Source organism: Rhipicephalus sanguineus, chromosome 2 (genome assembly GCF_013339695.2).
Source record: "Rhipicephalus sanguineus isolate Rsan-2018 chromosome 2, BIME_Rsan_1.4, whole genome shotgun sequence".
Classification (NCBI taxonomy): domain Eukaryota; kingdom Metazoa; phylum Arthropoda; class Arachnida; order Ixodida; family Ixodidae; genus Rhipicephalus; species Rhipicephalus sanguineus.
Window position 1 is genome coordinate 50,659,601 of NC_051177.1, and position 14,750 is coordinate 50,674,350.

Genomic DNA, 14,750 nt, shown 5'->3' on the forward strand with positions numbered 1-14,750 from the left:
ACTTTAATTCCATTATTCTAATTATTCTAATTCTAAAGGATAACCATTTAGCTGTCTGGTCTGACTGTGCAAATAAATAATTATTGCACTCTTTCCTTTATCTATTTGCTTTCCTGTTCTGTTTATTCACTAGTTAATAGCATACATATTTAAAAGTTCCTACGAACAATTCTTGGCCCATCTCCCGGTGCGGGTACGAGCCATATGTGAGGGAACGTCATCATCATCATCGCCGTCGTGTCCAATGTAGCCGAATGAACTACAGGGGCGTTTCCGCCTGTCCCCGACCGTCACTTGTCTAACGGAAAGCCGTCGCTGGCCAACGAAAGCGCCTCCGATCCGAAGCGCCTCGCGTAGTCCAAGCGTCACTGACGAAAGAATCGTCGGTATGGCCGATGTGCAGAGCATTTGCGAGGTCACGCCGGGGTCAGGAGAAGCCGTCTTGACTCTGAAGGACGCAATGCCTGGAAAGGCGCTAAGCAGGGACGGTTCGACCACGTGCGTGGACAGGCATCAAACATTCGAGACGCGGCGACTGGAGGGGACGTCGATGGAGGGCTTGAGCGGCTGCACATCTTCAGGTTTCACTACACAGACCGATGCATCTGGTTCGTGTATTGGCATACTCTTGGTCAGATTTGGAAGATCCACATAGCACTCCTGTATATAGCACTCCGCTATATAGAATACCTTCTCTTAAAAACTTGGTTGATTGTGCAGTATCCGTGACAAATATGTACAGGGTTTCGTAGCTCCTTTAATGAAATACGGTTGTAGAAGATGTCATCGAAGGCTAGAGACGTAACGCACCGCGTTGTTCAGAAACCTCGCAAACAGCGCTCGTGTCTCGCGTCTTATGTCATTTACTAAAGCAGAGCTTCTTTTTGCTCTTCAGTAAGCACACAATACCACAAGTTTTAGCACTTTACCACGTAAATGCCACAAGTATTTGGCAACAAGAGGAATAGTTATCTAACCTAGTTCTCTCTAAGCGGCAGGCCCGTAGCCAGGGAAAAGGGGCTAACCCCCCCCCCCCCTGAAATTTTCGTGAATTAGGTGTTTCTATCAAAAAGAAATAATAAAAATAGGTGTCTTTCTCAAATAGTCAGAATTTTCAGCTAGTGCCCCCCCCCCCCCCCCCCCGAAAAAAATTCCTGGCTGCGGGCCTGCTGAGCGGCCATGTTGAAATTGGACTCCATATCTTAGTCGTTATTAGACGCGATCGTGGACTCTATGCAACAGTTTTGCCTGTTGGCAGCTTCCATCCTAAATGAATAGAAGCTGCCAACAGGCAAAACTATTCTTGTGTAGAAATAATAACACATAAGAGAATACGTGCAGAAATCTCAGCTAAGTGCGAACAATGTCCGCCATGGTAGTGTAGCGCTTACAGTGCTCGGCTGCTGACCCGAAGGTCGCGTGTTCAATCTCGGCCGCGGCGGTCGCATTTCGATGGAGGCGAAATGCTAGAGGCCCGTGTGCCGTGCGATGTCAGTGCACGTTAAAGAAAACAGGATGGTTGAAATTTCCGGAGCCCTCTATTGCTGCGTGCCCCATAATCACATCGTGGTTTCGGGGCGTAAAACCCCAGATATTATTATTAAGTGCGACTAATGCAGCAGTTTCAAGTAACCGAAACAGCGCATGACTTAAAAGAAAACTTAAAAAAAAACCGCTTGTTTTAGCTTCTCCAGAAGCACGTAAAGAAACGTTATTTTGACTTTTGTATAGTCTGTCTCAGGGTAACCGCAGATGAAACTCACATGGATATTTCAGAAGAGAAACCTTCTAGGTTGCAAAGTTACAGGAAATGACATTATGGTTTTTGTGCATCGAAGGTGACTTGTCTATAACTTATTCGGTACCACGCCGCATTACTGGTAATCCGTCTAGTGCGTTCACATAGCGGCAAGCTAAAGCTCAGCACATACAGGTGAGTGATGTTGCAAATCCACAATAACAAAAAATGTTGGCAACCAGCTGTGAATTTAGCATTTTCCTTTGCTCTACCCATTGCGGTGGTCTAGTGGTTATGGTGCTCGACTGCTGACCCGAAAGTCACGGGATCGAATCCCGGCCGCGGCGGCCGCATTTCGATGGAGGTAAAATGCTAGAGGTCCGTGCGCTTACACTTAGGTGCACATTAAAGAATCGCAGTAGGTCAGGATTTTCGGAGCCCTCCACTACGGCGTCTCTCATAATCATGTCGTGGTTTTGTGACGTAAAACCCCAACAATTATTATATTTTCCTTCACTCTGCCCCGACCAGAACTGCATTCGGAAGGCAGGAGAGGCAGCCTCGTACCAAAGTCAAGCAGCCGTTCCGTGCCGGAGAAGAGCTGTCGGAGCGCGATGTTCCACCTCAGCGGTGATGTCGGCATGACGTCCGCTTCGCCAACCAAGTCCTACGAGCGCCGACCGCCCGTCTTCCGGAGCCCAGGAACGGAGTCACTGCGCAACTCCAATGAGCGCCTGCGCGGCGGCCGAGACGGTCCTGTGGCCCACGATGCCCGCACCGGATTCGCCACAAATCTAAAGCTTCTGGCCGAGAACCTGGTCAACGAGACCGCGTACGCCCTTCAACTACGATATACACCAAGTATATTACGCCTTAAAAACTCGTCCCCACGCGTTCTTACGTACTGACCCTTTTACCTACAAGCCTCTTCACGCTCGCGCCTCTTACGTTTACTTCCCGACAGGCCACTTCCAAACCACGAGAATGACACAAGCGAGCTGTAGATCTACAAGCCAAGTCTGATCGAATGCGATGCCATATCATTATTATTTTAACACGAAAGTGTTTTATGCCGGGGTCCACCTAGACTTTCATGACATATTTCCGTCACGGAAGTACGTCAGCAAAATGAACGCCATTAATGACAAAGAAAAAAAACTAAGAAAAGTTCCGTTGACGGGAATCGAACCCATGACCTCTCGGTCCGCGACGATGGCTAGCGGGCGTTTAGCCCACTGAGCTACTGCCAAACACATTATGAAGGCGACATGAACGCGCCTTTATGTTTCACACTTGCCTCTCGCAGTGCTCTTGGATGGATGGATGCTATGAGCGTCCCCTTTATAACAGGCGGTGACATCTGTGCCACCAGGCTCGAAAACAAACAAACAAACAAACAAACAAAAAACTTGCCGTTGCAACGGCCGTCTATTCGGCGCGTTTCCAATGGAAGTTTCATTTCGTCAACGCTTTAACACACCGTGAGGTGGCGGCTTTAGCGCAAGCCTCGCTCATAGCATCCATCTATATCGACAAATAGCTCTCCGACGCTCCCCTGGCTGTCGCACCGCGTTCCCCGCTCGCTCTGTGAGAAGCAGGGTGTAAGAAACCGTGGTGAGAAATAACGGCCAGGCTAAAGGGAAGACACGACACGCGTAGCGTTTCTCTTTGCATTTCACGACGCTTTGAAGGAGTGCATATTGAGCATTAGTGTTTATTGTGTGCTTGTTGATGCCATCTTCGCGCGAGATTCACCACATGCGGTGTACACGAATATGCTAAGAACTTCAGCTACGGCAAGGGTTGAATCATGATCATGGGCGTTTGTCGTCGGTACGGGGATGTGCCACTAGGCGTCAACGTGAGGGAGATGCGTCCACATCAAGCGGTGCTATGTCTGCCAAACAACAGTAGACATTGTACAAGCTCTCCATATGCCAATTCACTATAAATAATATACTTCTGTGACGAGACGTTTCACTTTCGTGTTATACCGATTCCTATGAAGGAGGAATCAGCCATCTTTTTTATCTATTTATTGACTATACAGCGGACACGAGGTCCAGACATGGAGGGTGACAAACGCTACATACAATGAAAATAATCTTGACAACACGAAACAATATTAATGCAAGATTAGGATGCGAATTAACTTTACGGTGGTGTGTCGTTCTGGTTAATAACTGCGATATATATAGTGATGGGTGTAAGGATAAATTGCTAGTGTGAAGTTGTTTAGGGAATTCAAGTCTATTTCTGTCCTCCAAGATCGAACGATGGGATGTTAATTTTCATAAGATCGGTGGGGGAATCGGATCTTGAAAAATTGTTTAAAAGAAATAAAACTGGCTGCTCTTCGCTATGCTCTCTCAAGACTATTGATATTAGTTTTATTGCGCGGATACCAAACTGAGCATGTTGATGATGGCATAATGATGGCGCCTTCCATACCCATGACTACGTTGCTGCAGGGATCGACATTTCTAAATACATAGCACTCTAAGCAAAAAAGAAAGATTATACGTTACTCTTTTCGGTGAGTCCTGGCTTACCATGTATATGACTTTGTTATAATGTCTCTTTACAGAGACACGTTAACCCGACTCTCCGACGCGAGTGTAATAATATCCAGAGAGAGTTCACCGCGGGTCTCTTCAGAGAGAGTCATATACGTATCAAGTCGGTACTCACAAGAAGAGTCAAGGGACTGTTTTTTTTAGAGTGTGACTTTTTTATAGCAAATAAACATTCATCTCCATTACGCGTCTTGACGGCAGAAATACCCGCTTTGTCTCAAAGTATGACTATCCGCTGCACCAGCAGTGTAGTGTCTCTACGACTCGATTGCTCTAGTCGATACACCAAAATAGGAAACGTCCACGCAGGAGGAAACGTCCACGATGTGTTCCCGAGTCCTCCGGGCTCTCCTCCTTGCAACACACACACACACACACACACACACGCACGCACGCACGCACGCACGCACACGCACACACACACACACACACACACACACACACACACACACACACACACACACACACACACACACACACACACACACACACACACACACGCGCGCGCGCGCGCGCGCACACACGCACGCACGCACGCACGCACACGCACACGCACAAAACAACCACTGACACTGGTGCACGTGTCCCCCGTTTTATGGCCCACTTCGCAGGGGAGCACAATAGCAGTTTCAGTCAGGCGCGCTTTCAATGTTCCAAGGCCACGGACATGGGGGCCTTATGCTAGACGCGTGGCTCTTCCCAGCACTCGAAACTCCAAAAAAAAAAAAAAACTGTCCGCGACAAGCAGCCTATAGTTCTAACATAGCAGAGGGAGCGTAAGCTAAACATTGCAACGAGCTCACGCAATCTTTCGAAATATGACGTGTTGTTATCACACATCTCGTTATTTCAAAGGCAGCGTGAAGGAACTTCACCTCGGGCATGTTCACTAGCACCAAGCGAAGTTCCCAGTCAAGACGATGCCGAGGTCCGACCGCAGCCGACCGAGGAACCGGCGGATGGAGCGAGCATGACCCGATTGGCGTCACAGATTTCCGAAGAGGCGCCCGCAGGTTTGATCGAAGCGCCTTCCACTGGCGCCTTCACTCCGTACCCGACATATTCTGCGTCAGCGTACGAGATTGACGCGGCAGCCAATGAACCACCACCCCTGGAGACGGTTGTGGTGCAACCTGCTCCTCGCCCCCAAAGCAAGTCTTCTGTGCAGGTAAAATAACACGCGATGGGAAAGCATTCACAATAAGAATTCAAACGTACTTAGTGCTAAAAAAAGAAAGGAAAAAATCTCGCAGGGCCCTTATGCACTCGTCTAAGACAGCCTGAAGGCGAAAGCCATCTTTTTCTTCTCAGTCGATCCACTGATCTTCCGCCATCCCCCACCGAAAGATTTGTGCGCCTAACGGGGTTTTGCACTGCCTCCAGGATCGGAGGCAATGCCTCACCTGGTTTTGCGTTGCCTCCGTGATCGGCCCATCTTTCCCCAAGCGATACGTCATGTAGTGGCATCGTCATGTGACGTCATGATAACGTCATGGTGACGTTATAAGTTATGACGATCTGTGAGGTCATGGTGACGTCATGTGGGGACGTGATCACATGATGATTTTCTTGCATCACTCGTGACGCCTCGGGACGATGGTTGACGCAGATGGTCAATTATCGCGTTGGACGAGGCATCTAAGACTTTCGCCTTAATAATAAATCAGCCGTAACGTAGGTGCTTTATGGTTAGGTTATTATCTCATGTCTAAATTATTGTGAGACCTACCAGAAAACACAACGATAGTATGCAATACTTCTAAATAGGTACTGTTGGGTATCGGGTGTCTCAGCTTGCGGCTGCATCTGCGCAGAGCTGATAGATAGAGTGGACAAGGCGATGGTGAGTTAAGGCAAAGTTTATGTACATATAAACAGAGGCGTTACATATTCGGCACTGGGGCCGACAGCTTATTGGGCTCGCACAGAGGTGCGACGACGACCCGGGATTTCTTCACTCGCTGACCCTCTCTCCGCGCAGCTTGGTTCTTTTATAGCCCTGGGCGATCGCTTGCATCAGCCAGTAGTTCGAAGCCTCCAATCAGGAACCGCCGTTGGTCGATGGCTGGAATCGAACCCGTAGAGGAGAGGGCTTGCCGCACGTTGCGTGAGACATTTCCGTCGGTTGCGTCAGACGCATCGCAGGAGTTGCCAGGGGTTGCATGATACTCTGGCCTCGTTGCATTAGCTGGTGTTGACGCTGGTTGCATCAGACAGTCTATAGATGTTGACGCTGGTTGCGTCAGACGTTCTACCAGCTTGAATGCCTTGTCGAAGCAAGGAAGTTTGGGTTGAGAGCCCTGGCATAACAGTACAAAACAAGGGCGTTATATATCAGGTGACACGATTTTCGGCATTGTAGACACCAGAAATCGTGCCTTAATTCCTGGTTAACTTGCATTTAGATACAATTCAATTCAATACTTTATTTTTAGACATCATTCGCTTCATTTCAATACTTCAGTTTTCTTTAATTTGACAATGAAATCAAGAAGCAGTCACGAAAAGCTGCTACGCTGAGTAGCTTGACTAGTCGACTGCCGTCTTATAACGGCGGCAACGGACAGTGCGTTGAAGCATAGGGCGTACGGGCGGGGGAGAGGGGGGGGGGGGGAGAGTTTGAAAGAATCGCGAACGGCGTGACGCGCTGTTTTCATCGCTCTCTGACTTTAGTGGCAATAAAAAGATGCAAGAGTGGTTCTTGATTATCTCATGGATGACTATATCGGCATTTTATTACCATACCAGCTACAAGCACATGAAAAGAAATGCGAAACAGAGAATGTAGATGCCGCGCTGGTCGCGTTTCTTTCAGTTATCATGGTACATCGGTAAAAAATGAAAAATGTCTAATTTATTTCAGAAGCTTGCCTTTTTAAACATATGGAGCTGCAGCTAGTGCTCAAGGCGTGGTTACACGATAGAAATCCTAAAGCTATAGTTGCTTTTTAACACGAAAGTGTTTTATGTCAGGGTCCACCAAGACTCATGAAGTATTTCCGTCACGGACGTACGTCAGCCAATTGAACGCCATCAGATGGCAAAGAAAAAAACTATACGGAAAAGTTCTGTACAGGAGTCGAACCCTTAACCTCTCGGCCCGCGACGTTGGCTGGCGGACGTTTAGCCCACTTCGCTACCGCCTAACACATAACGGAGGATACATGAACGCGCCTTTTATCTTTCACAGTTTCCTCTCACAGTGCTCTTGGATGGATGGATGGACGCTATGAGCATCCACTTTATAACGGGGCGGTGACATGTGTGCCACCAGGCTCGAAAATTAAAGAAAGACTTCGATGCCTCCGCAATGAGCTCCGGAAACACGCCATTGCTACGACCGTCCCATTCGGCGCCTTTCCAATGGAAGTGTAATTTCATCAACGCTTTAACACACCGGGAGGTGGCGGCTTTATTTAGCCCAAGCCTCGCTCATAGCATCTATCCATATCGAAAAATAGCTCTCCGACGCTCGCCTGGCTGTCGCGCCACGTTCCTCGCTCGCCATGTGAGAATTAAAGGCCAGGCTACAGGGAAGACATGACGCTCTTCGCGTTTCTCTTCGCGTTTTACGACGCTTTGAGGGAGTGCATATCGAATATCAGTGTTTACTATGTGCTTGTTGGTGCCATCTTTGCGCGGGATTCCCCATATGCGGTGTCCAGGTATATCTTGACAACTTTTAGAATGAATATCTTGACAACTTCAGCTACTGTTAAATCATGATCATGGGCGTTAGTCGTCGGTAGAGAGATGTGCCACTAGGCGTCAGCGTGTGTGCGTCAACATCTAGAGGTGCTTTATACAAGCTCTATAATACCAGTGCACTATAAACAATCAACTACTTCTGTGACGACACGTTTCACTTTCGTGTTATAGCGATGCCTATGACAGAGGGATCAGCCATCTCTTTTCGATATATCAACTGCTAAAATCTCGCTGTAATGTAACACTGGTGTTAATAATAGTTGTTGGGTTTTAACGTCCCAAAACCACCATATGATTATGAGGGACGCCGTAGTGGAGGGCTCCGGAAGTTTCGACCACCTAGCTGGGGTTCTTTAGCGTGCACATAAATCTAAGTACACGGGCCTCGAGCATTTTCGCCTCCATCGAAAATGAGGCTACCGCGGCCGGGATTCGATCACGCGATCTTCGGGACAGCAGTCGAACACCATAACCACTAGACCACCGTGGCGGGTATATAACACTGGTGTTTCACGCAGTATCGCGTAGTTTTGCTCCCAACTGCACGAAGAAGCCTCTCTTCATTCAGATAACGCAGCTGTAAAAAAAAAAAGAAAAAGGAAAAAAAAACCGCTCCGCGTCAACTTGGTACATGAATGCCAGTGTGATTACATGTAAAGTTAAAAGGGACGATAAATTGTTAAATGAAGTCAGTCAGATCTGGTTGGTCGGTTTATGGTTTTCAACATCCCCAGGCCACAAAGGCTATGAGAGGCGCCCTAGTGGAGGGCTCCGGATAATTTCGACGACCTCATGTTCTCTAGCCTGCACTTACATAGCTCAGTAGTCTGGCCCATTATGCATTCGTGGAATTGCGACCGACGCGACTGGGATCGAAAAGCAGCCGCGCACCGTAACCACTGAGCTATAGCGGCGGCTCAGTCAGGACTGGTTAGAGTATTGTTTGAAAGCCTTAGTTTAATTTATTACGTTAAGCAGATTGAATATCAGTAAAAAATTTAACGCACTTGTTTTTTTTTTATGCTGTAGCGATGACTCATCGCCGGTACATCAGTAAGACGTCATGAATTTTGCTATGTAGAAGGAATAAGTTAAAGTGGGCAAAAAGACAACATCCCACAGTAGGCATAAAAATTAAATTAGACGTACGTCGCTCTTTTTATTGAGCGATACCGCGTCGCATTCTCCCTTGCCACATTCTTGGATATTAGATTTTTGGCTGTTGCATAAACAGTCAAGAAAGTGGCCGTATAAATGGCGCCGCAGCAGCTTAACAGGTAGAACAAAGCATGCGGGAGTGCAAAATCTTGGACTTGGTTCCCACCTGCGCGGAGGTTTATCTTTGACCTGCCGTTTAGCTTAAGCTGCCCTTCACCATCTCTGTTACTTCAGGTTCTCAGAGTGGAAGTCCCAGAAGCACCTGTTCGCCCCGAACACTTCTCCGGCTCTGAAGCGCCCATGGCCGGATCAACATTGCCCCTCAATTCAGAAGCACCTCGAACCGACAGGCCGCCACAAGCACTGCGCCACCCACGCCCGCATGCTATACCGTGAGTTCATCGTATGCCAGTGTTCACTCTAAATCTGGAGAGAGAGAGACAGAAGGCAGTGATGATAACCAGGTAACCAGGTTAAACAAGCAAAACGAGAAAATGTAGTTACGACAGGTCGTGTGCTCCCAAACAACACTGCACTTACTGCGCATTTGAACGCGGTCGCAGCAATTCCAATCGCATTTAAAGAACCACATCATCGGAATGGCCGACGACGCCCAAGCTCGTTTAGCCTGCACATCAACTTTAGTGAGCCCCCGTCCATATGGTTCAGGGTCCGTATTCACAGAAACGTCGTACGTTGAAAAAACTTTACTTACGAGCGAGAACCTTTGTGAATTCGGCCTCAGAAGAGCAGGCAGGTCATGTCATTGATCACAAAGCGAAGTGGTAGGGCATGTTATCGATGGGGGTGTTGTAGCAGCAAACATCGCATTGTCTGCCCTCCCGACAAGCAAATGGTAGCTTTGTTGTTGTTGTTGTTGTTGGAAGAGCCAGGAGCAGAAATTGCGTCCTTGTACCACATCTAGATAGAGGCATAATAATACACAAGATTTTTTGTTTACGAGCTGTTAGGCTTCACTCCAGAAGACGAGACATCTACCCGAATTTCCGAAATCCCTATGTCTACGTTCCCCCAACTGTTAGATTTGCAAATTAATCGAGCGAGATACGCACAATGTCACCCCATTGTTCTTATGCAGCGGAGAAAAGTGCTATTTCTTTTTGCCTTTGCGGAGAAATCAAGGCAATGTTCGCACTTTCTTCCCACGGTACTCATCTGGTCGGCGCTGAGTGCGTTCCTACGACCTTGGCTATAAAGGACTCGGTGACAACTTCGGTTTAGGTTTCACCATGTGTTTTCTTGACGCGCTTCTAAAGTTCTATTCCGCTGGACTACGTATTTGCATTTATATTTATACTCTTCCACTTCACTGACGTTGCACTGATGCTACGCGGTCGAGAATCAAACCCAAGACATTGGACGCATCGAAATCGTGTTTTAGCCTGGGCACAAATCCAGTTTTAATAAGGAGCACGAAGATAGCCATAACTGCTTAAAAAGAATTGCAAGGTTGAATTTTAGTGCTTTCTTGTTTCTTATAGCTCAGGCGTCTCAAACTCACATCAGCTAGCGGACCGCAGTCACGAAATTTAGTCCCATAAGCGTCGGCGCAGTGAAGATGGTGAGAGCAGAAGAGGGGGAGGGGGAGTTAGAACAAAATGTCACCTAACATTGCCATTTGAAAGAACGCCTTTCCCATACCTCATATATGGGCCATTTCTGAAGGGGCGTCAGGTTTCGACAAATATATCGATATCATTTCCACAGTGAGTAAAATATGGACGCCGATTCTGACACATAGAGTTTTCGTTCCACGGTGATGTTTCAACTCATGTGACCGCAGCAGTGCCACTAAATTTGCTAAGCACAATAGAAGCACTGCATACGATGAAGGAGCCAGCGACCGACGAGTCGGTGACGCTGCCTCGGTGTCGTTCATTAATGCAGCAACACTTATATTAGCCTAGCTGTTCTTATTGCTACAGGCATTATTAAAGTTAACACGAAAACGCAGTTGTACGACATTCACGAAGTGCCAAGTGACACGATACTCCACACGACGTCCCGAGCTGCATCTCTTGCGCAGCAATTTTGAAAATTCTGAACCAACAATTCTGGAAATTCCCACAGTCGCTGTGACATATCATTGAACTAGAGATCATTCAGATAATAACAAATGAGAAAATAAACATATTTCACTAAAACATCCTTTTTACTCTGTTTAGGGTTTTTTCACTCAGTTTATTACTGTAAGTAAGAGGGAACGTTGACCTCTGATTACTATGACATGTTTAACTATATACAAAAAGATCCAGAAAACATGTGTAAGACACGCTGACCTCATGCAACGTCAAGCATCAAAGCTACAATTGTGCAAACGTGCTTCCCAGTGTGACAGCGTAGAGCACTGCTAAGGACAACAGTATAGGCATCAAGCCAAACATTAGTCCTCATGTTACATTTTTATCATTGCGAACACGTCAGGGTGTAGTTGCCCGTCTACGTGCAACGACTTCCTTCGTACACTTTTCTTGCACATGCAGACCCATTGCAGCACCACTGTGTACCCGATGGTGCTGTGCTAAGATCAGCATGATATCCATGGCAATTATGTCCCTCTTCGCCGCCTTCATGATCTACGCATTCAGGGAAGGTAAGTTTGTTAAACTTTGTCATTACTTAGATGTACGCCTTCGCGCACTTTTATACCTGAAGCGTCAGTCGCATAGAGCATATTCTAGCTTTCGTCATGTGTCACGTTTGCGCGCGTATTCTCCATCGCGGAACGTTGTCAGTGTTGAAGCCACCGACTTTTTTTTTTTCGCTTCACGTGCTGGCTATCCACGGAATGCATATCGACCGAAACACCCGTGCGGGTATCAGGTGGAGGGAAAGACACACAACAAATGGTGGACCACATATGCGTTAGTCGCGGTACACACCCCATGTTCTAGCGTTTTTTTTTTCTTGCATTACCGTACAAGAGCCGTAAACTCGAGCAATGTTCGTTCAATTTAGGCACGCTAATGAGATCTGTAGTACGGCATCCTCAAACAATCGTCCTCAAAGAAACCTTACGTTTTAACAGCAACAATTAGCTGTTGAGTGCGATGAGACATACTGCCTTTCTCTGTGTAACGAGTGTGACTGCATGGAAATCTAGAAAGTTGAAGCGCACGAATGCTGCCACATGAAGGTACTAAGACAATCACGAGCACATTTACGGAAATTCTCCATTAATTGCAGCTTTACCTAAATTATAACACCTCTACAGTTGTTGCCAATATTTGTTGCATACAAATCTACGTCAACTTCAGTACGTACAACGAGAAAAAGAAAACTTCAACAAAAAGACGAGGCTTTCTGATGCGTGGTTTCTTTGCGGCCTTTCATTGGCATACCGACTTGGTGGGTATATCATTTCTTCGTTTGATCCTGCGATGGCAGCAGTATGATTAGAGTGCCGTAATGGTCTCACTTACACGCATTTGGAGGATCTAGTCTTTCTTGCTCCATTTCCGTATAATAATAGCAGTTATTAGTGAGCGCGCACGTCTGTTTATCCTGTGCATTTCCACTAGTACGCAATGGACATGTACGTGGGCGTGCGTGTGTGTCAATGTCTGACTTGTTATACTACAGGTAACAGAAATCATAACTAACACCTATCTAAGGTCGTGGAGCGCATTTTTGAATGCTGCAAAACTCATCCTAAATCAAACACTAGTTGAAGAGCAAGTTTGCTAGCCAGTAAGAGTCCTTATTTGCACAATGTGGCAGCCTGCACATTCTGTTCGATAAGCGGTAAATTTGATGCGATATTTCTTGCGGATTTGGCAATGTCTCTCGGCACTTCTGTTTGTAGAAAAAGAAAAGCGTGTTGGTCTCGCTTATTTTGCTTAGAAATTTCCTACAGCTTGTGACGTGACAATACGGAGAAGAACTACGAGGGTCGCGAAACTTAACTCATTTTGCTCACGTTTCTCCGTGTGACTTGAGAGGCTTCTTGAGGAGACGCTGTCACCTTGTCGTTTATTCTCTCTCACCTCAGCCGCTAAAGAGTACCTTGTGTCATCGTGGTTTCAGATACTTTCGTGGATCTAGTTAACTGGGGTAAGCATATCTATCGTTTGTTACTTGCTGTATCTAGCCGAGTGCTTAGAAAAGCGTTTTAAACTCAGACGTGGCTTTCACCATAAAGTCCAGTGGCATGCCTTCAAAGCCAGTGTAGCCTGTGATTGCTTGCGGGAATTCAAAAGCCTGAGGTTGAAGCAGTATTTAACTTGAATAATGAATCACCAAAGCACAGTAGCATAAAAATATTGGACTAATATTATTGTTTGATGACTCGGGCAGCGAAAGCAATATAGCTTCATGACAGGTCATCTTAAAGATAATCGAACATTCCATAAGTGCACTTAAGCTGCTAGTCATCTATGCCAAGCACAATGAGTAAAAACATTTTTCATAAGAGATCCCGAAGTAAGGCAGATTTTATCACCGCCCACCTGAAGCTACAAAACAGTCATTGGTCTTTTTTTTTTGTTTATCAATGTCGCAGAGTGACAGATGACCATATGTTGCTTAGTTGTCCCTTAAAGGCTATAAATTTCGTGCAAGGATGAAGTCCTGCCTCTAGGTGTGCTACTACTTCCGCAATTCTTAACGAATGCATGTAGCCCCAACTCTTCCCCAGACGAAGTTCCCTGCGCGAAATGCTTTACGGGAGTTTTTTTTTTAGTAAATTGTCCGCACAGAAACCTATGGTACATTAGTACAAAGCATTCCATGCTCTCTACTTGTGCACCACTGCACTATCATGCCTAGCATAAGGACCATTTGATGCTATGTGCCCTAATGATGGCCGTGTAGTTGGTTAACGTAAAGCTAGAACGAACCTAGCATAAATATCGATCCAACGTGAACTGCAGTCAATCTGCTACATGTGCGCAAACCAGAAAACTGAAACCAAGGCAAATGTGACTTCTTTGCGAGTGCATCAATTAACACAGCATTCGGTGTCATGGCCTACTAGCTTAGATCTTGTTAAGATTACTTTCAACAGTTCAGTGCATTATTTCCTTAAAAAACATTTGATAATTGCACACAAACGCTTTTACGCGTTGGGCTTATTAATGCTTCTACACTACGCTCAGCGACTTTGGTTTCAAGTGTTTGCTTCTTTCGATACAGCTGCAACGTGGAACACTTCGAGCATCAGAGCAAGGTTCGTAGTAACGCAGGCTCTTATTCCGGAGGCAGGTAAGAGGTGCTTTCCGGAGAACGTTGAACACTTCTGACGGCACGCCTTTGTTTCTAGAAAACATCACGGAATCCGGGATTCTCAAGCAGAACTTGCCTTGAAGCATATGTGCTTACGGCTTGACGTAAGGACTCGTCAAGGATGGAATAAAGGACATCTTTCCTTTTTTTTCGTGCCACACGCATTTAAACAAGTAGTTCTTGTGTTATTGGATTTGTTTATGAGAAAGAGAAAGCTGAGCGAGCCATGCTGCTAATACGGTAATATATTGGGCATAATAAAGATACAGCATTCCTTCATTTTAACGACGCTAAGACCTGAACTGTTAGTTCTACTGGCGATATAC

The 14,750-nt window shown here is 46.4% G+C and overlaps 1 protein-coding gene across 1 annotated transcript; it reads left to right on the plus strand.

Annotated features, from left to right (window-relative positions):
* The first annotated feature begins 388 nt into the window (after positions 1-388).
* Positions 389-14,573, plus strand: LOC119382927 (uncharacterized). The gene is made up of 8 exons (XM_037650847.2): positions 389-608; positions 2,270-2,570; positions 5,170-5,482; positions 9,415-9,572; positions 11,685-11,794; positions 13,228-13,254; positions 14,335-14,403; positions 14,462-14,573. Exons 1-8 carry the CDS (start codon positions 389-391, stop codon positions 14,503-14,505), a joined length of 1,242 nt encoding a protein of 413 aa, XP_037506775.2. The 3' UTR covers positions 14,506-14,573.
* Positions 14,574-14,750: the final 177 nt, after the last annotated feature.

Coding starts and splice junctions, on each gene's coding strand:
- LOC119382927 (XM_037650847.2), top strand. CDS start 389: ATGGCCGATGTGCAGAGCATTTGCGAGGTCACGCCGGGGTCAGGAGAA. Junction 2,571..5,169: donor AACCTGGTCAACGAGACCGC/GTACGCCCTTCA, acceptor GTTATTTCAAAG/GCAGCGTGAAGGAACTTCAC. Junction 14,404..14,461: donor GGCTCTTATTCCGGAGGCAG/GTAAGAGGTGCT, acceptor CTTTGTTTCTAG/AAAACATCACGGAATCCGGG.